This window comes from Diceros bicornis, chromosome 14, assembly GCF_020826845.1.
Source record: "Diceros bicornis minor isolate mBicDic1 chromosome 14, mDicBic1.mat.cur, whole genome shotgun sequence".
Classification (NCBI taxonomy): Eukaryota; Metazoa; Chordata; class Mammalia; order Perissodactyla; family Rhinocerotidae; genus Diceros; species Diceros bicornis.
Genome location: NC_080753.1, coordinates 13,728,236 through 13,755,304, shown reverse-complemented (window position 1 = coordinate 13,755,304; position 27,069 = coordinate 13,728,236). Strand labels below are relative to the sequence as shown.

The window sequence follows — 27,069 nt, the reverse complement described above, 5'->3', positions numbered from 1 at the left end:
AACTAGAGAACACCTATTTTGTAAGCTCTTCCCCGTGTTTAACACCAGACAAAGGATTCAATACGCCAGTGGTAGAATCTTTGTCTTTCTGTGCCTCCACAGCTCTTCTACCCTCTCTCTCCTTTCCCTCATTCTCAGTTTCCAAGAAAGTGTAGAGGAGATCATAGGTGGATGGGCTTTTCACATCTTTGCTCTGTTCAATATGCATCAAGGAAAATGAAAACCCCATAGATAATGCAACTGAGCTGCTGAGAGCCCCAAACAATGTGGAAAAAAAAAAAAAAAAAGCATAGGACATTTCCCACCACAGGTTGAACCAGTTTCCATTCCTCGCTAAGGATGGGAGGACCAGAATGGAGGAGAAAGGGCTGAAAAGATTACTGGTGTAAAGAAAGAAGTCCTGCCTTCTGCTTACGATTGATTCCGATTTATCTGTGGTTATGTTTTGAAAACTGTTTCCTAAGGAAATTCTTTCAGCCATTTCCCAAAACAGTTTTTTTGAGTGGTTGTAAAAGATTTCAGTCATCTTTTTTATTCCAGTTTTATTGAGATATAATTTTATTGACATATAATTGACATATAACATTGTATAAGTTTAAGGTATACAACATAATGACCCAATATATGTATATACTACAAAATTTTTACAATGTTCAGTTAATATCCATCACCTCGCAAAGTTACAGATTTTTTTTCCTTGTGATGAGAACTTTTAAGATCTACTCTTTTAGCAACTTTGAAATATACAATACGATATTGTTAACTATAGTCACCATGCTGTACATTATATCTCCTGAACTTATTTATCTTAAAACTGGAAGTTTGTACCTTTTGATCACCTCCATGCAGTTCTCCCACTCTTTATCCTCTGCCTCTGGCAACCACAAATCTGATCTTTGTTTCTATGAATTTTGGTTTTTTTTATTTTCCACATATAAGTGAGATCATACAGTAGTTGTCTTTCTCTGTCTGACTTATTTCACTTAGCATAATGCCCTCAAGGTCCATCCATGTTGTCATAAATGGCAGCATTTCATTTTTTATGCCTGTGTAGTATTCCATTGTGTGAAAATAACACATTTTCTTTATCCATTCATCCACTGATGGACACTTAGGTTGTTTCCATGTCTTGCCTATTGCAAACAATGCTGCAATGAACATGGGGGTGCAGATATCTCTTCAGGATAGTGATTTCATTTCCTTCAAATGTATACCCAGAAGTGGGATTGCTGGATTATATAGTAGTTTTACATTTAATTTTTTGAGGAACCTCCATACTACTTTTTACAATGGCTGCACCAAATTATATTCCCACTCACAGTGCACAAGGGTTCAGGTTTGAATCATCTTAGAGGGCAGAGGTTTAGAAGCATTTCCGTGTTGCAGTGATCCAAACTCATGCACCTCACTTCTTCATCAAAATCCCATTTGCTACTCTTGCCTGGCAGCGAATATTGATGGTGAGGATGGGAGGTGTAGGTGAGGAGAAAGGGGTCTTCCGGAGGTGAGTGGCATGTGGCGGGAGGATAGTAGCTGTTAAAATCCACATGCACCTTCTCTTCATAGAGGTCACCCCCTGGATTTGGCCATAATGGGTGACAGCTAGTTTTGGCTGCAGGTGGTTCCACTGGAATCTGCTGGAAAAAGGGTTCTGAAGAGTTCTGGGAAGGAGAGAGGTCGTAAGGCCAGCTGGTCAGAGGAAAAGGGTAATTGGGACAACAGTTGTCATTAAGAGGATTTCTCCCCAAAGCAGTGTTTTTATTCCATGGTTGCAGATCACTGTAGTCAGAGAAGACTCCGGAGACAGGCTGAAGTAGGTCCCCACTGTTGCAGATCCGACTGTTGGACAATTTGCACTTCTCATAGAGCTTGGGGCCCAAGGTGGAAGTGGGGTCTGCCAGATTAGTGGTTCCCCCCAAACCATAACCCTTGGAGAAGGATAAGCAATCATTCAGGGACTTCTGCTGGGGCGCGTTACCTATTAAATGTCCACTGTAACTACCAGGCAATTGGACGCCTTCCTGGAAAGACCAAGTTAAAGGCAAACTTCCCCAAGTTTGCGCTTCCCCTGGAAGAGACTGGAAAGGAAAGCGAAAAGCTCGTGTTAATAAGTTAAGCAAATCGACACAACCACCACAGGTACCCTCGAGTTACTCTGTACCAGTAAGCGCTCTGTCAGATTTTCCTCATTCCTTCCATTCTTGACGCACAAACACACGGTGCAGTTTTACCACAACCATTCGAGACCTGAAGGAGGCAAAGGCTGCGTCCATGTCCATTGTAAAGCCTACTACCCTCTAAGAGCTGAATCTCCCCCCATTCTGAGGAGACACGAGTGTGTTTAAAATGTTCCACCCTCACACTCAAATCTGATAGCCTAACTGCCTTTGTGAGAAACTTGTGAGGGGTTATTTAAGAAAAATCAAACTATAGGTTCAAAGATTTATATTATACTCAGTACAACTCTCAGAGGATCTCTCTCTTTCAATCTCTCTCTCTCTCTCTCTCTCTCTCTCTCTCTCTCTCTCACACACACACACACACACACACACACAAGCTTATCATTTCCCTCCTTGACTTTTCTATTTTATAGTGTTGTTTGAGGTCTGAGACTTTTCTCTCAAGAGACTTTTCTCTGAACTCATGGGATTTTTGTTGAATCATAGATAAGACCTCTAGGATATGAAGTGGTACATTTATTTTTATAAATGGAGGAAGTATATCGTCCTCCAGCGAGTCACAGGAAAAGAATCTGGTTAAGAATTAAGTTGTTTATGTAAGACTATCGACTAATAAGAGGATGTGGGAGGAGAGACTGTGACCAGATAGAGTGAGGAGGGAAATGCCCTCAACTTGTCCCACGGCTGGGAGAAGGGCTGAGGGACTGGCCGTCTGGTTTCTGGGGCTCACATTTCCCTACAACAGACTCAAATTACAATCGTCTATGTAAGCTACATGTACAGCCTCCAGGGATAGACCAGCTCCATCTCTGTCCTCCTGAAAATAAACGCGGAGCACGGAGCAGCAGTAAAGAATAGAAGTTGCCATCACTATTAAGCAGACAAACCCGCAAACTTACGGTATGATGCCCATAGGGCCATGGACTTCACATTGCAGTTTGGCTCCAGGGAGGAGCCTCCATCCCCCCGCCCCCTAGATGACCACTGTTCTCAGAAACTTCCTGGTTATTTCACCTTGGTAGAGTGTGCTGAGGAAACAATCTGTTTAGGGGAAGAATAGAAATTTGGGGGAAAAAAAGCACCAGGCTAATATTTTGTGGAGATCCTTTCAGTTAATTTTGATTCCAACAGAACCAAAATACAGAATGCCAAAGACAGGTTAAGTACTAATTCAAGTCTCTCTTTTTAATTGTAGTAGGGAGGATGATTTTAAAATTATATGGCATTTATGGTGGAGAGCATGCTACAAAGATGGTAGAAATTAAGAGGAAAACCTCAGATTCAGTTTCTCAGGTGGCTGCTTGCTGGTAGATGAGCCTGCCTGATTTCTGGCTTTCATCTGGAGGCAACGGACCAGGAAATCTGCTGCCCGCACCGTCGAGATGGCAAGTTGCCGTGGGTTTTGAACAGACGGGGGAAGGTTACCTTTGTCTCTGGGCCTCCCTTCAGCTTTAGGGAGACGGAGGAAGACGCTGTCTGCGCCTTCTTCATCGCTCTTCTTGCCTCCGCTTCCAACTTGGTTTCTGGTTTTGGATGATCATGCTCTCCCTTTGACTTAAAGGAGACGAGGAGGGAAATAAATAACTCAATTGTACTTCACGGTGTGTCAAGTTTCACCCTGTGCCCTGCCATCTGACTGAGTGTGGCTGCCATTGACTACCGGAACCAGACTGGATAAGCCTCTGCAATACCCCTGAAGCCCAGCATGCACTTTCCAGCCCACCTGCCTTTGCTCACCAGGCTCCTCCCCATGGCGCCCCTCACCCGCCTGGCACAGACACATTCATAGTGATAACAAGTACCACTTATTACACACGGTCTCATGTAATATTCAGCACAAGCCTGGGACGTCCAGACTATCATTATCACCCCCAGTTTACAGAATAGGAGACTGAGGCATGGAGAGATTCCACCACCCGGTAACCTCCCCTAGTAAGTGGGGAGCTAGGATTCAGAGTGTGCTGGAGTCGGCTGAGCTGAGAGCCGGTGGCTAGACATTCAGGAATTCTGTGAGCTGGTTGTTAAAATGGCTGGGAGCTTGAAACCAGCCGTGGTGGGAATGTTACATCACAGAAATTGGCAAACCTACCAATCAGGACACTTTCTTTTCTGAGGGCAGGTTGACCAACACTCTGCTGATTCAAACCCAGGCAGTCTGCTATCAGAGGCCACTCTTCACCACTGTTTATACCAGTGTCCCTATAGTACTTCTTAATACCCACATTTTTCAGAGGACTGGGGCTTAGGGGAGTAAAGGAAGGTGTGTGGTTTACAGAGCTGGTTGGAAGTCAGAGCTGGTACTCAGTCTGGGCTTTGCTGAAGGCGGTGAAGCCTGCCGCCTGCTGCAGCCCTGTGCTCGCCCGAGCTGATCAGATTACTAAGCGCTGCCTCCCCTAAAGGGCCAGGAGCAGAGGCGGCCCCTCCGCTCCGAGGGCCCCAGCTCCCGGCACCTCTGTTGAGGGGTAGGGGACACATACTTGCTCACCCGCCCGGAGTGTGTCTCAGGGTTGGTGCAGGCTCTCATTCACCTGCATCTCCTACGTGAAACCCTTCCTCGTACTCTGTAAACATTTCTTGAATTAAAGAGAAATGGTATCATATAATCTAATTCAAATCCAACCTGGAAAAATATGAAGCGTCCATCGTGCCTCCAGAAGTTGGTGACCGGGAAGCCCCCATGGCCTCGGCAAGGAATCAGCTTGAGAGGCCCGTCGCAGTTGGGACAGCGTTTCCCTGCAAAAGAGCAAAGGCAGGTCACCACGCCCAGCTGAGCCCCGCAGCCGACTCCTGAGCCCGTGCAGCCCTGACAGTTTCAGCCTGGACTCCAGGTGGCAGAGAGTACACCTGGGCACAGTTTTCTGGGCTTCCATCCACTGGGCATCATTCCTGACCCTAGGGGGCTTGGCCACCATAATGGCCCAGATGGGTCTCACACGTGGATACAGAGCAGGATAGTTCACAGGTCAGGGGAGAGCTCTCCTGAGCAGAAAATCCATCCTACTTCTTTACTGATACTTGAAATTCTTTGTAGAGAAGAGGAAAAAATCTTTCATTTCATGATTAGAACTAAGGGTCAAGGGGCAAAGCCGCATGGGAGAGAGAACACAGCTTCTAAATTTTCACAAAGTATAAGAAAGCGATACCAGATCCTGCCCTGAGAGCAAGTCTTGAAGACAAATTACAAGGAAAGAACATGAAGTAACTTGAGGTCTAAAATGGGCAAGGCCCAGGGAATGCTGAATGCATCTATTTCACAATCCGATGAATCTGATAAAAAACCAAAATGAGCAAATATTCCAGCATGTGATTATGGCATGGAATTGAGTCTAATCTCAAACGGAGTCCCACTGCTCCCACCCCAGATCACAGTTCTCACTGAGATCCTTCAGAGACCCATGCCCCTAGACGTCAGGTGGCAATCTGATAAACAACTTTCTCTTAAACTTTATGGGGGTGCACTGAGGAATTAATGTGAGGCCCCTAAGTGATGCAGCTTCCTTTGAACAGAGGCCTTGACTCAGGTGCCTTAACCCAAAGGAACAGTTCTAATGGTGGGTGCTCTGGGCACGGCAGATCTGTGGTGCAGATACCCATGGGTGACATCTGGGCGGTCCCCCATGGGGGACGAGGGGGCTGGTTGCCGCTCCTTGATGTGTTCTACAGAGGAACAGCCTTGGTCTCCACCACACTCCAATGTGAAGGCTGAGCCCTTGGGATGTGCTGGAAGGCAGTGGCCCATCTGGGCAGAAGCATCTGAACGGATGTCAGCTTCCTCTCCAGTACCAGTGAGCCCCACTCACTCTGCTGCTTTTGCCGGGCTTTGTCACAGATGGCAGGTCTCAGGTAGATCTTGCGCCCCTCTTCGGCAGAGCAGTTGCGGCTGCACACCACCACGCCCAGGCAGGACTTCTTGAGGATGCGCGAGTTGTGGTTGTTGGTGTTGCGCATCGCCCAGCTGCTCAGGTGCCGCTGCGCGTTCCTGTCCTCCGAGCTGTAGATGTGCTTCTCATAGGAATCTGGCCATTCCTGGAACCAGTCGGTCTTTTTCACATTCTGATAGAAACACAAAGAATATTATTATATTTTCAGCTAGAAAACACAACTGTCCATCCCTGTGGAGTCAACAGACGTGAAGGTTGTTTTGGCCCTTGAGAGCTGGCTGAGAGACTTTCGGCAAAGACCAATCTGGACTTAATTCTGACGGTGGGATTTGGGAGCGAAGCACAGCAGTGCTGACATGACTGCTGTGTCTACCGAACATGCGCTCTCTGGACCGAAATGAGCTGTCATTCAGCCCCTCTGAGTTCTACCCAGCTGACGTTTCTCTAGCCCTTGACAATAAGAGTTATGACCATTTCTGACTAAGAATTTTTGAAGGTGAAGTAATATTATTGTGCTCTTACACAATTACTGTGGAAAACATTGTGGTGGGGTAGTGAGATAATGTCTCATACCACACGGTAGTTACCTTATTGGGAATTCTAAGGGTTTATGTAAAGTCACCAGAGATAAGCACTGGGAAGACTGGAGAGCTCTGTGCAGGAGGGTTCTGAGAGCCATTTCCTCCTCTGCAATTTTCTTCCTTTTTCTCTACTCCCATATTCATGTGCCTCAAACAAGGCAGAGGAGAAAGGAAGAGTTCACTTTCACTGGAAACTTCTATGTTCTTGCCCAGGACCGGTACTATTCCCTGTGCGTGAACATCTAACTAAGCTCTCCTTTAAAAGGTCAGAGACACAGGACACTCAGTCCTGATAGCATAAGTTATTTGGCTCTCTGGGCTTCTGTTTCTTCATCTGTACAATAAGGATAATGAGACTTGCCTACTTCTGGAGTGGTTCTGGGAATTAAATATGATAATATATAAAAAATACTTAGCACAGCACCTAGCATGGAGTGAGCTCTAAATAAATATTAGTTACTGATCTTGTCACCCACAATCCTTAGGCCCTGCTTTGGTGCACAGATGCTCCGTGTAACAGATCTCACCTAGTTGTTAGAGTAAGAATCATTATGCAGTCTCAGTAGTCAAAGTCAGGCTGTGCCCATCCCCACAGCTTCCAGAGATCTGGCCTGATCTAAGAACATTTTTCATCAAGAAGATTCTAGAAGGTCAGAAAAGAAGATTTCAGAAGGTCCAGAAGGAGAGACCAGGGTGCCTCTCCTTTGCTTCCCCAACAAGAAAACACAGCGTAGAACATGAGAAAGGAAAGACAAGACATTTTAGAAGGAAAAAAGCAACATCAACAACCGGATGGAAAGGCAGCATGGGGAAGTTGGTGTTTCTTGAGTTACATTTCAAGTTTAGAAAGTGCCAAAAAACTTTGTAACATAAGACTCTGGGCAAGTGACTTTGTCTCTGAAGCCTCATTTTGCTCTTCTTTAACATGGGGACATGGATAAAACACACTTCAAAAAAGTACTGTAAAGGGCAGAAGTGTTGTAAACTGTAAGCTTTATATAATGCTAGTTGTCATTTGAATGGAATGCCATGGGAACCGAGGTGGCTCTGAGGAAATATAAATGAGAGGTTTTATGTACATGAGAGGTGGTACTAGTTAATAGCTAAGAGCTGGGGCCTGCAAACTAGAGCCCATGGACTAAATCCAGCCCACTCCCTGTTTTTATACATAAAGTTTTATTGGGACAAAGCCATGTTCATTCATTCAAGTGTTGTCTATGGTACATTGCCACAGCAGAGGCGAGGAGTTGTAGCAGAGTCTGGTCTGTATGGCCCAGAAAGCCTAAAATATTTACTGTCTTGCTCTTACAGAAAGTTTGCCAACTCAAGGCCTCCACTTCCAGCTCCGTAAAACAGAGGTAACGGGAGTACCTACCTCACAGGGATGTCACGAAGACTGAACGAGTTAACACACACAAGCATTTAAAACAGCGTCCGGCACAGAGCAAGTTCCATATCAGCGTTCGCTGTCACTCTACCGGATCCGGGGCCACACGCAACCAGACAACATGGTTGTAAGAGCCACTGGCTTTCCGGAGAGAGAACCCACAGAGAGGTCGCTTCATGCTTTAAACCTTGCCAAGCCCAATGCAAGGCAAGAGTCCAAGCCCCTATAAAACAAAAGCTTAATTGGTGGAACTCTTGTTCCAGGACCTTCTTTCTCAGAGCAGCGACAATGGCTGGCCCTTCGGGCTGTGCACTGAACTGCTGTGGTGCGGGAAGGGTAAGCTGCTGGAGAAGAGAAGGGAGGAAGGAGTGTGGCCTCTGGGGGAGAAGTCCCCTCTGGTTCATCAGGCAGCTACAGCAGAGTGTCCGGGAAAGAGTCAAGGCCAGGCCAAGACGCTGAATGCATGGTCCACTTTTTCCAGGTCCTTGCCTCTCTCCTTCAGTTCCCTGGTAATTCTGAGCTGGAGAAGATTCAGTGTCCCAGGATGAGAAAAACAGCTCTGGCAGCCCCATCTCCTGCTCTCTCTGCCCACCTTCTCTTCTCTTCCTTCTGACCTACATCTCCAGACAATTCTCTTGTTTTCTGTCACAGAAATGCCATAGAAAGCATAATATTTTATCTTCTGTAATAATAAAAATGCAGGTTAAAATGTTAAAACGTGCAGCTTCTTCTAACAATTGGACTGTAAAAATCTACTGGTGGATTTGAATTATTCAAATATGAAGCACAGTTGTCAGGGTAGCAGAGACATGGGCGAGGTGGACTTGGAGAAAAGCTGAGATTTTCTTGTGTTAAAGGTGAGGAGCTCCTTCAGGCTGGTCAGAGCTGTAAATCCCCCAAACCAGGAGGAGGGGAAGGTATTTGTGAGACGGCCTCAGATGTTCCAGTTAAAGCAAAGACTCTGCCTACCCAGGAAGAAAAGATCTCCACTGTCTTTTTTTTTTTATTTTCTCTAAGTTTAATAAATATTTTGACCTCCCTTTGAGGCTTCCTCTTTGACCCATGGATTATTGAAGAACACATTGTTTAGTTTCCATATATTTACAGATTCTCTTGTTGTCTTTTGTTGTTAATTTCTAGTTTGATTCCATTGTAATTGGAGAACACTCTGTGTGTTTTCAATTATTTTAACATTGTTAAGGTTTGTGTCAGGGTCCACAATATGTTCTCCATTCCACCATCTTTTAAGACTTATTTTTTCAACAGTCCCTCCCTGGCACCCTAGTTTTCCAGTTCTATTAATAGCAGTAATAATTTTGACAACATATGGACTTGAGAAAATTACTAAGAGAAATATGTTGACATCAAGATATTCCCTTGGCTGTTTATTTACACCCAGTTTTTGGGATCTTTGACATCTTTTGACATTGAAATTAAGAGGAAACCCAGATTCCAATAATGCAAAGGAACCTGGGTGTCAAATGAATGATAGTGATCTCTGAAAGCCTTGTAAATTTAAGGCCCCAGAGAGGTAAAAGTTAAAGAGGAAGAATAATCATTTCTTAATCTTGTTTAGCGAATCTCCATAAAATATTTTCTTCTTTTCAGGTCTTTTGTTTATTTTAATTTCTAACTTTTCATGAGTAACTCTTTGTTTTTCCTCTTGGTTAAGAAGTTTATAATTTAAAGGGAATATTCTCAAGGTTTCCAACATGTAAATCTAACTAATTTATATTTTATAATCTCATGGGTAACATCATTGGGGGGTTAATTAATATTTCTATGACTTCTGTATATTTTTTTACTAAGAGACTTAATCCTCTAACTCACTCAAAATCTTTGAAACTCTTTGCAATCACAGAGCACGCTTTATCCTCTCCTCATTTTAATTTACTTAACTACTTGAAGTTTTAATAGGGTACCTTAAGAATTGACTATATACTACTACATAAAACTAATAAATTAAAATAAAAATTCTGAAATAAGTTATCAAAAATATCCACATTATCATGTTATCATATTAAAAGTGATATTCACTTGGGATACAGTCCATTCTCATATAAAGCAATTATCTGCCAGGTTTTCTTTAATGGTAAGAATAGCTTATTAATTCCTTATAAATAAATATTGCCAAATAAAGCAGGGACAGCAAACAGATACACCTTTAAGCAAATCACATAGAGGGAAAAAATTAGATGTTACTTATGGAACACAGAAAAAAATTCAACCAGCATTTTGATCTACATACAACTTTTCAGGAACTTATCTATTCTGAGCCAGCTGGAAATCAAACTCCAGTGTTATCAAAGGGAGAAATTCAATTCAACAAATTTCTTTTGAGGTAACTCAAGAATTACTCCTTAGGCTAATCCTGCAGTTTCCTACCTTTGTTTTTTGTGTGTGTGGGGGGGGATCTTTTTGTTTTTGGGGTATTTTTGGTTGAGGAAGATTCACCCTGAGCTACCATCCATTGCCAATCTTCCTCTTTTTCCTTGATATGCTAACATCTGTGCCAATCTTCCTCTATTTTGTATGTGGGTTGCTGCCACAGCATGAGTGGTATAGGTCCGTGCCCAGGATCCAAACCCACGAACCCTGGGCCACCGAAGCAGAGCACGTGAACTTAACCACTACGCCACCAGGCCGGCCCCCTACTTTTGTTAAAGAGTCAAGATTCAAGACAAAAAGTTCTTTATTTGCTCAGACAACACTAACGTGGGCCAGAGCACCCCAGCTTTCAAACTCTCTCCATTACCTACTTCTCTTTTATCTTCTCCCTTCCCTCTCCCACTCTACCAAGCAAGGGATCTGCTGGCGGACACCCAGACGAGTCTGTGCTACCACAGATGCAGTAATATTCACATCGCCATCACACCAGAAGGACAAGGTAGCAGAATTCTGGCCCCAACAGTGGGGGACCCAATGATCAGGGGGGCCCACATAGGTGGAGCTGTCCCAGGAAGTTCAAAAGACCTTGAGATCAAGGAGAACGCTGGACGAAGAGGACAAGTCATGAGTGTCCCGGTCAGACCAACAACAACATGACTTGATCAGGCAGTTGGATAATAATTGACAAGGAATCCAGAATCTAGTTTACCTGTTAGCTCCTTAGCACCAAGACACATCTGATTACTACAACTGGCTCCTTCTGACTACAGTTAGCCACATGAATTCACAGTAAGAGCTCAAAGATTCACCTTTGCTCATAAGTTTGAGGCAAAGGAAATTTTGTTGCCTAAACCATCGTCCAGGAATTAACTAATCGAAGCTGTGGCCTCTTTGTGGTTGACTCACCAGGTTTTGGGTTGGTCTGTATTTACGTTTAGCCTATATATATTTTTATGTTTTCTCAGAAAAATGTACTTAAACCTTGGAATTTTGTGAGTTAAAGACTCAGGGTGACTTTGGCCATGGGTTTAATCTGAAAACTGCTCAAGCTTACGAACAAAATGATTCAGGGTGTTTGTCTGTTGTGGTGCTACTGGAACACCCTGTGCTTCTGCTTACAGAAACTGGCTGGTGTTAGGAACAGAGTGGGTGCTCTCACCTCCCTGCTGAAGTGGCTAATATTTAGGAGAAAAAGGAACTGATTATCTACCCAATTTTCAACTAGAAAAAAACAAGAGGTTTCTTAGGGATTCAGGCTTTCAAGTATTACAATCAGTATTAATGAGAGTGTGACACTTTTTGGGACCAAGTAATGAACATTTTTAATGAAAGTAAATCTCAACCAACACCAGACATTTGCTGCTTGGACCAAGCAATCCCTAAAGCAACTATATTTGAACTTTAAAAATGCAAATGTAGTTAAAGGGGAATAGGAAGGGAAAGCAACAGTGGTGTGTTACATTGGCCTGGAATAGAGACGTTTATCAATGATGGCTTTGAGTAAATTAGGTGCCCGCAGTTCTGGCTGGCTCCCTGGGGGCTGGATTAAAGAGATACGCTATCAAAATAACCACAAGTTAGAGGAGTGACCAGAAACAAGTGAAATGAAGATTTATAACAACATCTATGCAGCTGAAAGAAGGAGGAAACAAACATGAAACAAAGACACGGGAGGGACGATTTAGCGAGGGCAAGTAGACGCTACGCCCTGGATCTGATCACGACACTTTCCAGCCCAATAAGCCCAATGGCTTCCCACTGCCTATAACATAATCGAATCCTCTTAGGAAGCCTGCTTCCAAACCACCTTTCCAGCCAGTAGCCTTCCAAATCTCCTTGCTGAACACCTGTGCACAAGCTCCCTCAAATGTTGACTTTGAATAGCCCTCAGGCTTTGGTGCCCTGCTCTGCCCTCATTGCCTGTCTGCTTCCTTCACCTGCCCTAATCCTCTCACGTTTTACAATGCACCTCTCCAGAGAAAGCCCTTTGCCAGATGCTCTGCTTTGCTCCCCGTGCCTGAGTCATGCTGAATAACATACTCCCTCTGTCAAGTACCTCCCAGATTTTTCTGTATGGCCACTGATTCTCTATCTGAGCACTGATCTTGTTCTGTTAGCCCGGAAGATCATGAGTCCTTCCATGAACGTAACAGCTTAATGGCTCCTGAATCCTGGAGCCTGGCACATTCCAGTCACTCAAAATGCTTAATGTCCTAATGGGGACATCACCATTCACTGTTGCCAAAATTAACCCATAAATCTTGATGTATCTGAGCTGTATAAAGGGATATGGAGCTTCCAGGACCAGAATGCAATTAGCATTCAGGTGCCCATCTTGAAACTTGAAGCATGTGAGTGGATTAACAGGGAAGGAATTTGTCTACAAGTTGAAGGATTTGCCCATGTGTTGCAGTAGTAACCCTGGCAAGAATATAAAATTATGAAAGATAAACTGTAACTTCTTTGTCTGAATGGAACAGAGAATGAAATTGGGAAGTTTATAATAACAACAAGCCACTGCATTTGATCCTTTAAACCACATTTTTTAAGCCCAAACAGGTGGTCTGAGGAACATTAATTGTCTGAGTGGCTCCATGAAAAGAAGGCTCCATGGACAAAAATAAGTCAGAGCAACATTGCCTAACATGGCCTCCTCTTGGGAGAGCCACCAATGCACAGATGGTGAGAAAGTCTCCAAGTCTGCAGTAAAGAAATCTGTTTCACTTTGTTGAACAAAGTATTTTTTTCCTTTCTTTACAACACCCGTTAAAATTCCATGTAACTTATATTCCACAGACCACATTTTGGGAAACACTGCTCTAAACAACTTAGAGATGTACGTGGAGTATATAAGAAATTACTATTTTAATTTCACAGAGGAGGTGACTAAGACTTAAAAAAAACGATTGTTTACAGTCACACAGACTATAAGCAACAGGGCAATTCATTAAGGAATTTCATATTTGTTGTTTGTTGTTTAATACAGGCCAGGCACTGTGGTAGGCACCGGGCAGACAGTTCTAGAATGTAGGCCACCTTCCAAATCTCAGGTCACAGAATCTTAGACTATTAGAACTAAAAGGGTACCCAAGAGAGTATTTAGTGCAACCACCTCATTTTCAGAAGAGGAAAGAGAGTCAGAAAGGGAAATCGACTCCCCGAGTCTCTACAATAAAAAGAGGCAGAAGTGGAAATTCAAAGCCAGGGCTTGGTCTCCAAGCCCCGTGTTCCTCCTGGTCCACCCACCACTCTGCCTTGAGGAGTGCTCACAAAATATAAAATCCATTATCTTTGGAAATCTTTCCAAGATCTTTTATTTTTCACCTCAGCTGGGTCTTGATATAATTCCAGAGCCACTATAAACCCAGATGAGGATGGTGTTGTCTCTGCTCAGAAAATATTAAGGGATATTTGCACTTTTAATCATTTCTCTAGCATAATTAACAAATTGAAGGGCACTTGGCTATTTCTATGGGCAATCAAACCTTTTCTGTGAACTCTAAGCGGTATATTTCCAAAACTGAATGTGTATTTTTGTCATAAATTTCTCAGTTTAGCATCTTGGGTAGCTGAGAATGCTTCTATTTCTGGAAATTCCTGTTGGAACATGAACTTTTATGAGCCCTGAGTTTCCCTCCAGGAAAGTGGTTCTCCCTTTCTTTACCTACAGATCTGATAATTGATATGGATCTTCTGTCCCAGAAAAAATGCATGTTAGTACACAGTGTCGCCCGCCATTTCAGGGGTTCTCAGAACGTGTCGAAAGCACCTGCTCTGGGGTGCGACATTGCAAAGTCTTCTCCGTGCTTACTTCAGCTCTTGATTTTGAGGCTGCCCGGCTTCTATCTGGGGACTGCAATCACGAAATTAGGAATAGGGGGAAGTATGGGTCCCTGAGCCAGGAGTAATTAAAATTTACCTTCAAGTTTTCCCTAAACCAGCTATAATAATTGTAATACCAATTACGAGCAACTACAAACACCAATCCCTGGCATGGATATTGCACGATCTAGCTGTGGCGTATTTAACCATCCTTAAAGGAACAGAAAGTGGGGCAGCTTTTGCATCCTCCAGCTCTCCCAAGACCTACCAAGAGAGAATGTAGGCGGGAATTTAAGGAGAAACATAAAGAGAAAAGAAAATCTTCATTGGAGTGAAATTTGGAATGATCTGGACGTCTTCATTAGAGTGAAATCAGGAATGGTTATAAATCAAGACTGTGCAACCTCCATTCCTTCTCCCCTGCTTGGGATAACTCAAATTTCTTGTTCCCCAGAATCAGGCAGACTAGCTCAACCTTTTCATTACATGGTACTGGTGGTCTCCAGTCTTAGCCTTCCTAGTTACCTTTTCAGACAACTTCCAGTGAAAACATTCTTCAAATGCCAAAAACAGAGGTCAAGGAAGTCAGTTTTAAACAACTAATGTTTTCTACCAAAATAAGAGTTAAAAAGTCAATTGCCAAAAATGAAGGCAAAGAAAACATGAAATGAAAGTCATTCTATAGCTGGAAAGCAGCAGTGTGCGTGCACTGTGTAGTCCTTACAAAAGTTCTGGATGAGCATGCTATCCCACAAGAGCACTATCATTTGGACATTCCAGTTACGGATTTAGTTGAAAACCGTTACTACAGCAAATAAGATTGTATAAAAACTTGTGCGTTATGCAGAGTCATTCTATAGGCAAATACATTATCATGGATTTTATCCTACTAGCTAGCCAGGGTGGGTGCGACCTGAGCCAAGCCAACTTTGAAAGAGAAGGGAAGTGGCATTTTCTTTGCTTTAGTCTATAACTGGGGGAGTCTGGTAGGCAAAGCCTTGCTCAAGTCATAGGTCTTGGCATCTCCTCTTAAAATTCCCCAGTCAGATGTCCAGCTGCAGTTCTGGAGGAGAGGAGTTTCCCCACTTGGGACCCTCAACAATTCCCTTCCAGATCTTACCTTCCAGACCTCACCTTCCAGATCTCTGTTTTTGGCATTTGAAGAATGTTTTTACTGGAAGTTGTTTGAATGCTCTGAAGCCTTGACTATTAACTTGCTAAGATCTGGAAGGGAATTGTTGAGGGTCGCAAATGCTGAAGGCAGAGTTTTATAGCAAGTACATACCTGTGGTAGTTTCATATCATTAATATCCCAGCTTAGTATCTCTTTGTCCTCAGAATCAAAGTCCTCAGGTTCCATAATAAAGTCAGGTCACCCACAGGTGTCCGTCTATTGAACTCCCCTCAGAAGTGCCTGAGAATTTGGTTCTCAAAGGCCCTTAATACGGTTGGATCAGTCCACTCAAGCAGCTTAGACCAGGAGACTGTTTTCTGACACTGAAAAACAAATGATAGTAATACTGACTGTTAAAGAGATCAAAATCAGTGCTTGTCTGCCAGAAAAACCTGTTTCGTTGACATTTCTGCAAGCACCAACATACAAACAAAAACAAAACGTAGATGTTGTTAGCAGTCTTGCAGAAATAAAGCTTGACCATCGGGAATCGGAAGCACGGTGATCGTGGCTTTCACCCTCGGGTTTGTGCTTCCTTTCTCATTGCCAGACCCAGGTTGTGAAGGCCTTGGTAGGGACTGTTGTCACCTGTAACCAGTTGTTAGGACCTTTCCCTCCATATACCTGTGTTGGGGCGGGAGGGAGAGCTGGCTTGGAGTTCTTTCCGCAGAAATGCCTTCATATATTAGCTAACGTGTGGTTAAAGTTACAAGAGGGAAACATCACAACCAGATGCATCTAGAAGTATTTTTTAAAATCCAAATTGCCGTAGGGATTAATTTTGGTCTCCTTAATAAGTCCAGTGTGCACTTTATATCTTCAAATATTATCAAATGATATCCTCATATCAGATTCCTCTAAAACTTTGGCGTTATTGACATTTTGGACCTGATGATTATTTGTTGTGGGGGTTCTCTTGTGCATTGTAGGATGTTTAATGGCATCTTTGGTCTCTGCCCATGAGATGTTAGTAGCAACCTACTCCTACTTGTTGTGACAACCAAAAATGTCTCCAGACATTGCCAAATGTCCCCTGGGGGGGAAAAATTGTTTGAGAACTACCGCTCTAAAATAGTGTTTCTCAACTTTGTTCAACTCAAAGCACCCTTCAAGACTTTCTGACTTTATCTTAGCAATCTCACTTTCCCTGCCCCCCACAAGAAAATTCTGTACCACTTTACTTTGATTAAATTGTATTACGTAAACGATAGATATTCAAAAATGTTTGTGCAAACTTCACTACTTTCCCCCATGAGAAGTACTGCTCTAGTTTATAGCTATAGTTGGTTAAAGGAGATTTAGAAGGAAAGAAGGAAGGAAGGAAGGAAGGAAGGGAGGAAGGAAGGAAGGGAGGGAGGGAGGGAGGGAGGAAGGAAAAAGAGAGAAGGAGTTCTATTCTGAGGAAAAAATGAAGCATTTTGCAGATGAAATGTGCTTGTTAGTAGACGATGAAGTGAAACATTTCTATTTGCTGGTGCTCTTGCAAAAACAAGGGACGTGATGACGTTATGTAGAACTACTTACCTAGTAAACTCAAACTAAAAATTAGATGAATAGTCTCAACTTTAGGAAGTCTCATGTGCTCAGTTCCTTGGTTATTTAACTTTACGTAACCCTAATACTTGTCGATCACTGAGATGTATTGAGGGAAAGTGTATGGATATAGAAGACTGTTGACTGAACATATAAATGAAGTTCTTGGCCCTTAAATAACAAGCTAAATGGAGTATCTTCCCTCTCTATCCCACCTACACACACACTCACCTGCAATCTAGTGGTTGCAGACTCAAAAAGCATGAAGTCCTTGCCCCTCAGTACAAACACTAACATGCAATACTAAATCCCCATGAGTTTTAAATGAAATTCTACGTTTGGGAAATAAACACTGAGTTACTGAGGAAATGATGCCACAGATTGATTTTAATTCAGAAGACTTCAGGGGCCGGCCCCGTGGCTTAGTGGTTAAGGGCGCGTGCCTCGCTACTGGTGGCCCGAGTAGGATCCCAGGCGCGCACCGACGCACCACTTCTCTGGCCATGCTGAGGCCACGTCCCACGTACAGCAACTAGAATGATGTGCAACTATGACATACAACTATCTACTGGGGTTTTGGGGGAAAAAAGGAGGAGGATTGGCAATAGATGTTAGCTCAGAGCCGGTCTTCCTCAGAAAAAAGAGGAGAATTGGCATGGATGTTAGCTCAGGGCTGGTCTTCCTCACAAAAAAAATTCAGAAGACTTGAGTAACAAGTATATTAGACCCAGATATCAAGTGTACATGTGATAGCAACATTTTATATACTTACCTCTTTGAACATTAACAGTATCTCAGATGATCTAAAATTTGTTATACCCAATTGGAATAGATTGACTTTTTTAAAAAAAAACTTGAGTAACAAGATTCACATTTCCTAAAATAAAAAACATTCTTTTAAGCCTAGGTAAAATAGATATAATTCTTTTGCTTTCAAATTAAGGAGACGGGAATCAAAAATCTTGCTGCAGAAAAACGACATTGATTTTTAAATTTTCCTGATACAAATTTTTGCCAAATAAATGAACATTAATTTAATATCTCCCTGAAAGTTAAGAACAAAACATAAAAAAGAAGACCTTTGCAGCCCTTAAAACATAAACAAGTAAACTCAGTTTTCCTCCAGGATTAAAAAAACGAAATTTGTCAAGACATCTTTTTTTTTAAAGCAACTCAGGCCAAAGTGTATTCAATTTTCATCATTTCTACAGAAAACCAAACAGAACAAATGAAACCCTGTAGGAATGGGGTGGCCATTACCACATCCCTTATATTTACCTCTCCTCAGGATTTCTGGCTTCCTTACCTTCTGACTTCTTATGGAGTTGCAGACAATACTGTGTCATAAAAATCTCATCTCTGGTTCAGGTCCCAGCAGGCTCTGGTCATTTTCTACGCAGAGCTGCTGTTCCCTAATCCAGGTCAAGGTACACTATGCTAATGAGCTCTGGCAGTAGTCCAATCAAAATCTAGATGCTTTCAGCTCGGGATAGGTAAGGCCCAGGGAACCACTTAACCAGCTCAATTCTCTGCAGAATGCCAGCAATGTGATGAATATTCTATGGTGCGCCTCTGAACTTTCCCCTCGTTTATGTTACGAGGACATTTTAACTGAAATGGACATTGAAAAGAACTTCACGAGAAAGTACAGATGTTTTCCTTCTCATTACTTCACAGGTTGGGCTCAAGGCAGACTGATTAACAGTAGATTCTAATTCTCCCATCATTTACCCCTGCCTGTGTACAAGACAGGACAGACAGACAGGAGCTGATGGAATTTACTGGGATAATGGATAGCCAACATCTCCTGATCTAGAAACACGGAAATGCTATGCTACCTCTAACAATGATGGCTCACTAATTCTGAGTGCTCAAATTCCCCCAAAATAATACAATTCTCTCTTCTAGAGAGTTCTCAGCAGTCTGGGCACAGCCCAAGTCTGATTAGTTCACCTGCTATGTTCCAGGCAGTCTTCTGGGCTCTGGATATACAAGAGAGAATTAAAGCCATCAAGAAGTTCAGTCTAGTGGAAAAGATGAACAGACTCTAAATATGTCTAAGATAACTTGATGCACAGAATAGAGTCTAGAAGGAGTGTAGAGGGGGACAGTATTAAGCTGGAGGGACGAGAATCAGAGGAAACTTCTTCCACCAACATGATGCCCGATCAGCCTTTTGAAGGACAAATAGATATTTGTCAAGACATCAAGGAACAGAAGATGCTCTTCTGGCAGTGGCAATATCGTGGGCAAAGGTCAAGTGGTATGAAAAGTGTGGTATGCTCAGCGTTACAAGAAGTCGGTATCTGCCGGGGAGGTCCAGACCCTCAGAGACAGGCTGTGGAGGAAGGAATGAGCAGGCCAGATGGCAAATGACTGGGAAGCCCCATAGGCTGTGTTAGGCAGTCCCTAAGAGACCTTCGGCAATGTCGAGAGGATTTCTCACTGGTCTTTCAGTCCAGGAATGAACTCCCCTTCCACTGGGGGTGACAGCTCTGCATAATTTTCTTGAGCTTTATCTAACTAATCTTGGTCTGCTCTTTGTAGTTCCTCTTTGGTCAGTGGGTTCTCTCTCCATCCCTCAAACACACTGCAGCAGGACAAAGCCTAGTGTTGTGCCAACTGGCAAAAGAGAAATGTCTACGGGGTCCAGCTCCAGAATCACAAAGCAGAGCAAAGAGCAGATTTAGAGCTGAGAGGCAAGAAATTGATAACTGGCACACCTGTCATGATTAGCGACTTGCTGAGGTCTCTCTAGAGCGTCTTCTCTCATCCATATATCTAAGCCCTATCCATCCTTCAGGAACCCCCAAAATGCCACTCCCTTATGAGACCTTCCCATACTAATCTAGAACACATGATTTCTCACTTTGGTGTTGCAGAACTCTTAACTATATTATATGCTGTCTTATATCACTTAGAACTAACATTTTTTTCTAATTACAAAATAAATTCATGGTCTTTAAAAAAAAATCATGTTCTCATCTCCTAGAGACTCCCACTGTTGACACTTTGGTCATGTCCTTTTAGACTTCCGTTTCCCCCTACATACATCACCAAACATAGGTATTCTTTTGCATAATTGTAATACTATTGTATGCACTGTTGCTTTAACTGTTCCTGAGTGTTAGTTCTGGCTCCCTAGCTGAGCTGCTAGTTCCTTCATGGTGAGGTTTGTATCTTCCACTTTCTTGATCCTCACAGAAGGCCCTGCTGGAATCCCAGCTACAGTATCAGATCCATCCTTGTCCCAAGAACCAACCCTACTCTGACATAGACAGGAACTGAGGTGCTGTTTCCACACCCCGATTGATCTATGACCTTATGTTCCAGACTGGTAATAACAGCACTTCTGTTTTCTCAAGTCCATGGTCCTACCTTCTCACCAAAATTCTCCTAATTGGATCTCTGTCATTGTTATTAATAACAACAACAATCATGGCAGCTTCCCTTAACCGAACACTTGCAATGTGTCAGGTGCCATGCTAAGCACTTGATCTTTACAGCATCCCTGTGAGGTAGATGCTATTTTTATTTTACCCCCTTTACAGAGAAGGAAATCAAGGCTCAGAGAAATAATACCTCACAAGCCTTTAGGCAACAGAGCTAGTAGAACTCAGACAAGTCTGTTGGCCACGGTCCTGCGTGAACTGTCCGATGCTGTTCAGTGTCTGGAGTCTGTCTCTGCTCCTGTGTGCTCGGACCTCCACCTTGCTCTTTCCAGTCTCTGTCTCTTCCCTGAAGACAGGAATCCTACCCTAAAAGCCAGGTGGCTAGGGGCCCTATTGCTTGTTGACTAACCTCAACCACTTAAGTTTGGATTTCCCAGTATCTCTGCTCTTACATTCCCTGTCACTCTGGAGCCTGCCTATTGAGAACATTCTGGTTTCTTTCATCATCGGTAGTGCTTTAGGCATTTTAGGAAGGAAAATTCTTCTTTGTGACTGTGCTATGCACTGTATCCTCAGACAGGAAGCCTGACCTCAGAGCTGCTATGGCCATCTCTGCTGCCACGTGACAGAATCTGAGAGATGAACCCAACAAGGGAGCAAAAACCAGAGGAGAGAGAGAGACACAGGGAGAGGAAGGGGAGAGACCTGGACACAGGCAAGCCTGAGGCCAGTTCCAATCCTTCCCTTTCCAGTTGTGTGATCCACAAATACCGTTCACACTTTTACTCCTTTGAATTGAGCGTCTTCAGTTTGCACCTATTAGAGATCTACTAACACGTCTCCCATCGAAGTAAGCCTGAATTTAGCCCAGGCTTCAAAATAAACCACTTTCCTTCTTTATTTATGCTTCCAAAGGTGGACACCCAAAGGGACTTGTCTGACACTCCGTAAAATCAGCAAATGCTTTGTAATGTCTCACCTGAGTTAACGTTCAGGACCCAGACAATAGTCACCATCAGCCCAATTAGATACTCAGCCAGCACATGCAGTTCTCAAAGCAGGTACCCAAGGGACCTCTGAGAGGTCACTTTTCTGTGCTGTGTAAAACTGAACCTGGTATTTTTTCTTTAGGGTTTCTCAAATTTTAAGTCATTTGTGGCTCTCACGTGGAGAGTCTCCAAGTTCTGTATAACATACTTCAGCTCTAAAGACCAACCTGCGTCATCTTAAATTGGATTCTGAGCTGCATCTGTTCTGTGGAAAAAGAGGCTGACGCAGTGTTCTCTTTCTAAATCTCTGGGCAGACGAGACACACACGGTTGGCTGTTGAGAGTCCCTAGTTGGTGGTTCAGGTGGGAAAGTCCCTTGACGTCAGGGTGTTCTTTGGAAAACATTGTGAAATTTTAAAATATTCACTTTATAAGACTTAAGAACTGTTTTACCAATAGAAGCTATGACTAATATCTGTATATGTGATATCAAAATCACACCCATAAACCCAAGTGTGGACCACCTAAAAAAGGAAAAAACAAACAAGCTCTGAAATGCATTGTGGTGGATTGTTTCCAATCTCCTATAAATATTTTGCTGTCCTTTTGTTTTGTGATAGAAGGCGAGAAATGAGATGTCCTATAGATTGATAACAATGTGGGTAAAGTCAGAATTGAGAAAACTATTCTATTTCTTAAATAATTTTGCAAATTAGGAAATCAACACCAACTTTTTAAAATTTAAGAACCACAAATCAAACAAAGCGGGAATATGATCCTACCATTTCCCTGAAGGAGTGAGGTACCCCAATTTTTTTTCATAAAAAATAAAATTTTTATGGTTATTTTCATAAAAACATGGTTTTATGGTTATTTTTCATTAAAATGTTATTTATGTTAAAATGTAATGAGTTGTTACTGTTGGATGAATTAACAAATATTTCAAAAAATTTTCAGCTCTAATTTCTAATATTGTAAATTTTGATAGGTACAACCACATAAACAAAAGTTGTTTGAGGTTCTTATTAATTTTTAAGAGTGAAAACTGGTCCTGAGAACCAAAAGTTTGAGAACTGCTGCTATAAAGTACTAAATCATAAAGTACTGAACCTTGGTCATCAGGGGAGGGCTGTTTCTGGTGATATTGAGCACTCAGTGCAAACTGCCGCATTTCTGGTTCTCCATGGGCTCATAGCTCAGGACTAGCATCGAAGGGGGGAAGATGATAAAGACAAAGAGAGATGCTTTCAGTATAACTGCACACCATCAAGGCGGACAGGACAAAGTACTGCTCGAGGAGGGAGGCCCTGCCCACAGGAAGGGTTTTCGGCCCCCAGGACTAATTCCAGCAGACCCAGCACCCACCACTTCTGCAGCCCGGGAGCTCCCGCTGAGCGGTGGTGGAGGCGCCCAGTCGAGCCCGCTTGGGGATGCGCGACCCCGCCAACTGAGTTATCCTCTGCAGCAGGCTTTGGAGACAGCTACCATCACCAAAGAGGGCACAGCAGAAGAGGAAGAAAATGGTGGACGTATGCGGTAACTGAAGACTCAGTGAGGAGCACACCCGACACACCCCCTGAAGAAGACACAACCAGAGATAATGCGGGGCAGAGCTGAGATCCTGCAAGTGGATCCAAGGACCAGCAAATACCAGCCTAACACTCCCCGTGTCACTTCAATTTAAACTCTGAAGCCTGGCAAAATCGAAAGTTAGATATTTACAATGAAAGAATACTGAGAAAAGTGCAACAAAAATGGTAACAGTTGCTCTTTGTGTTATGGGATTATTGATAATGTTTGTTTCCTTTTTTATATTTATCTATAATTTTCTACATTTTCCATAAGAAGCATGCATCCTTTTTTAGTCGTGTGACACATTTAAAAAAAAAAAAAAAGGTCAATGATATAAAGTAAAAATATCTGCTATTTGTACAGTACTTTACAACAGAAGTTCTCAACCTTTTGGGTCTCAAGATGAGTATGCACTCAAAAAATAATGAGAATCTCAAAGAGCTTTTGTTATAGCTGTCAATATTTACCATATTAGAAATTAGAACAGAAAAATATTTGAAATACTTATTAATATGTCTAAAATAATAGTAATAACTCATTACATTTTAACATAACATTTTTATGAAAAGTAACTATATATTCAAAACAAAAATTGAGAGGAGTCACATCGTTTTCCATTTTTACAAATCTCTTTGGTATCTAACCTAACAGAAGACAGCCAGACAGCTTATATGTGCTTCTGCGTTCAATCTGTTGCAGTCTCATATGTCATGTACATTCTGGGAAGTCCCCTACATACTTGTGAGAGATTTACAGCAAAAAAAAAAGACAACATCTTAGTATTACCATGAAAATAGTTTGATCTTATAAGCCTCCTGAAAGGGTCTGGGGCACCCACAAGACTCTCTGGACCACACTTTGAAAACTATTTTCTTTTCAATACATTCACATTCACATACAAAATAGATTCACAAACAAATCTCATTTGACTCTCACAAAAACATTTTGAATTATGCATGTCTTTAAACAGATGAGGAATCTGAGGTGCAGAGAGGTTAACCAGTTCATCCAAGATCAGACACGCAGATTCCTCTACAGACTCTGAATTCAGGACTCCATCCCAGATAACCACCATATCAATGCTGTAAAGGCTTTTTAACCACCCACCTTTTCCCAGATAAGCAACAGCCTGGGACACTCAGAGAATTTTCACACAGTAGTTAGGATGGCTAATATTTTAACTCTAGAATGTGGTAGAAAAAGGGAAATCCAGAGAAGTTACATAAGACAGAACATGACATAGCAGAAATAAGCCCAAGTCCTGGGAGGCAGGAGCCCCGAGTTCTGGACGCCACTCTCTACTTACTATGAGATTTTGAGACAAGTTTCTTTACCTCTCTGGCACCAGGATTGCCTCATCTGTAAAATGGGATAATGATATCTTACCTGCCTGAAGGCATGGGCTGGACTAGCTGATTGCCCAAGGTCCCTGCTAGGGGAGGGGCTGTCATTTACTGAAAATCCCAGTCCTTTAGAAGGTAAGCAATACAACTCAGCTAAGATGGACTCTCCTTTTGAAAATGTAGGCCCTATAATTCTTCCTTTTTCTCTGATGTAATATTTGGAACTTAGTATTTATTGAAAGCTATTTCAGTCATCTTTCTCATAACTCCTTCAAACTTTGCCCAGAAAACTCAGCTTGAGAACAATTCACCGAAATCACTTGAAAAGTTAATATGTAGAAATCCAACGCAATCAACAAGCCCAAGTGTGTTGAACACCTACAGTTGTGCAGCAGATGTGTAAGCCTCTAGAGAAGCATGCACATCTGATTTTATGTCTGGCCATACTACTGGATTTACACATTTACAATGCACTTAAGTTGCTTTATTTTTCCCATGTTTTTTATCGTGGTAATATATATAGTACATGAAATTTACCACTTTCACCATTTTTCATTGTACAGTTCAGTGGCATTAAATACATTCACATTGTTTTGCAACCATCACCACCATACATCTCCAAAACTCTTTTAATCTTGCAAAACTGAAACTCTATACCCATTAAACAATAACTCTCCTTTCCCTCAGGCTCTGGTAACTACTATACTATTTTCCGTCTCTATGAATTTGACTACTCTAAGGATCTCACATAAGTGGAATTACACAGTATTTGTCTTTTTGTGGCTGGCTTATTTCTTTCTTTCTTTCTTTTTTTTTTTTTGGTGAGGAAGATTGGCCCTGAGCTAACATCAGTACCAATCTTCCTCTATTTTGTATGTGGGTTGCTGCCATAGCATGGCCTGATGAGTGGTGTAGCTCCACGTCTGGGATCCGAACCTATGAACTCGGGCCACTGAAGCGGAGTGCACCAAACTTAACCACTACACCACCTGGCCGGCCCCTGGCTTATTTCACTTAACATAAATGTCCTTAAAGTTCATCCATGTAGTCACGGGTGTCAGAATTTCCTTTCTTTTTAAGGCTGAATAATATTCTGTTGTATTATATACCGAATTTTGTTTATCCATTCATCTGCCAATGGACGTTTCATTTGTTTCCACTGCATTTAAGCTTTTCAAGCCTCCGTTTAAAGTTTAGAGAGATTCTACATAGGCAAAGAAAAAAGCAAAACAACAGAACTAATGGCAGTAGACACGGATCAGAGAAGTATGCACTGAGTGTTTTCAAATTGGAGAAGTAAATTCCAGTGTTAAAAAAAAAGCAAGATTTTTGTCTTTGTTATTTTCCCCTCTTCTCCAAAGATATGCTACTAAATTGTAAGTTTCATAAGATCAGGGAATGTCCTGCATTTAACTTCACATTCCACGTAACACATAGCAAAATTCCTGGCAAATTCCATTAACTTATCTTTGAATACAGCAATGTAGTGTACAATTAATGAAATATTTTGATCTGAATTGCCACATTTGATTTTACAGCAATCTTCCGAGATGGGCAGGGTGAGTATTTGTGCAATTTTATAGGCAAAGAAGATGAGAATCTCTGCCATTAGCTCACCACTAGTCAACATGGGATGGGGCCACCACCAGAGATCTTGTAACACCAACTCCAGCTCTGGCCTTCTGTCCCCACCATCTGTCAGTATTTGTGAATGAGCATTTGAAGTCATTTCCTAAGTACAATTTCCCTGTGAGGCACAGAAATATAAGCTAGACAACATCTTAAGGTCCTCCTAACCTTATGATTTTATGGGACAGTTTTCCTTGACAGTGAGTATCTTTTTTTGAATATGAAGATTTGTCTATGTGAGATCAGGCCTGCTAACATATATATTTAGATAACAGTGAAATGATCTCAAGGTCTATTAGAGACCCTGTAATGAGAGGAAATCAGCAAAAAGTGACAGGGGAGGGCAGGGTGGGATAGACTGGCTAGGAAGAGCATTGTTCTTTGATCCCGTGCTTAGTTTAGAAAAAGTAGGTATGAAGTTGATTGACTGTATGATGGTTGGCCCAAGCAAGACTACCTAGAAGCAAAGCTATGAAATGGCCAAATTAACTGCTCTTTGAGCGCTCCTGCCTCCCTGAGGATCCTCTCTGAATGCCCCTGGATTGTACCTTTCTCAGCTCTCCCAGGGACTCGGTACCCTCAAGGTGCCCCCTATGCCCAGCCCTACCATGCACCATCTGAGTCTCTTTCCAGATCATGTTCCATCCTCTGCACTTTTTCCTCTGTTATTTCCCTTCCTTCCCCAAACCCACTAGAGTAACTGTAAAGGAATTTAAAATAGTGTTAGGGCAAAAAACTTTTTAAAAAGAGGCAAGGAGGACACAGTAGAAGAGAGATTTCAATGAATTTTTGGAAGACAAAGTAGACATCAGGGGAACAGACTCAGGAAGGGGAGAGTGTTCCAACCTAAGTGGAGGTGGATATGGAAGAAAAGAAAGACCACTCACTCACAGGCTTAGAGCCTGGAGACCCCAGGGCCCAAGAAAGGCCAGACTTGAGTGAGGCAAAAGCATTGGTTGACTGTCTGAGTCCTGAGCAGCTGGGTCATTCTCCCCCATCCACTCATCAGACAATAATCCCTCCCCAACCAACAGGAGCACTGAGATTTGTTCTCTTGGAAAACTGAATAACCAAAGCTCTGGATTTGGAGAAGTTTGGGGACATAAGGGACAAGGGAAGGTTGGGATGAGCACCAGGCTGAAATCAACATGATTAAATGAAAGTCTACAAATTAACTGGGGGTACCTCAGCGCTTTTC

At 42.5% G+C, this 27,069-nt stretch overlaps 1 protein-coding gene across 1 annotated transcript; it reads right to left on the bottom strand.

Annotated features, from left to right (window-relative positions):
- Positions 1-619: 619 nt before the first annotated feature.
- On the bottom strand, positions 620-15,724 carry GCM1 (glial cells missing transcription factor 1). The gene is made up of 5 exons (XM_058553925.1): positions 15,525-15,724; positions 5,981-6,233; positions 4,801-4,913; positions 3,606-3,734; positions 620-2,078 (listed from the first exon to the last, which is right to left on the bottom strand). The coding sequence occupies exons 1-5, from the start codon at positions 15,597-15,599 to the stop codon at positions 1,344-1,346; spliced, it is 1,305 nt and encodes a 434-aa protein (XP_058409908.1). The 5' UTR covers positions 15,600-15,724; the 3' UTR covers positions 620-1,343.
- Between the last annotated feature and the right edge of the window lie 11,345 nt (positions 15,725-27,069).

Excerpts from the sequence above, each read along its gene's own strand:
- GCM1 (XM_058553925.1), bottom strand. The coding sequence starts at position 15,599 with ATGGAACCTGAGGACTTTGATTCTGAGGACAAAGAGATACTAAGCTGG. Across the intron at positions 4,914-5,980 it reads AGCCCGGCAAAAGCAGCAGA|GGAAACGCTGTCCCAACTGC; the intron begins GTGAGTGGGGCT and ends GCTCTTTTGCAG. Across the intron at positions 2,079-3,605 it reads AGGGAGGCCCAGAGACAAAG|TCTCTTCCAGGGGAAGCGCA; the intron begins GTAACCTTCCCC and ends TTTCCTTTCCAG.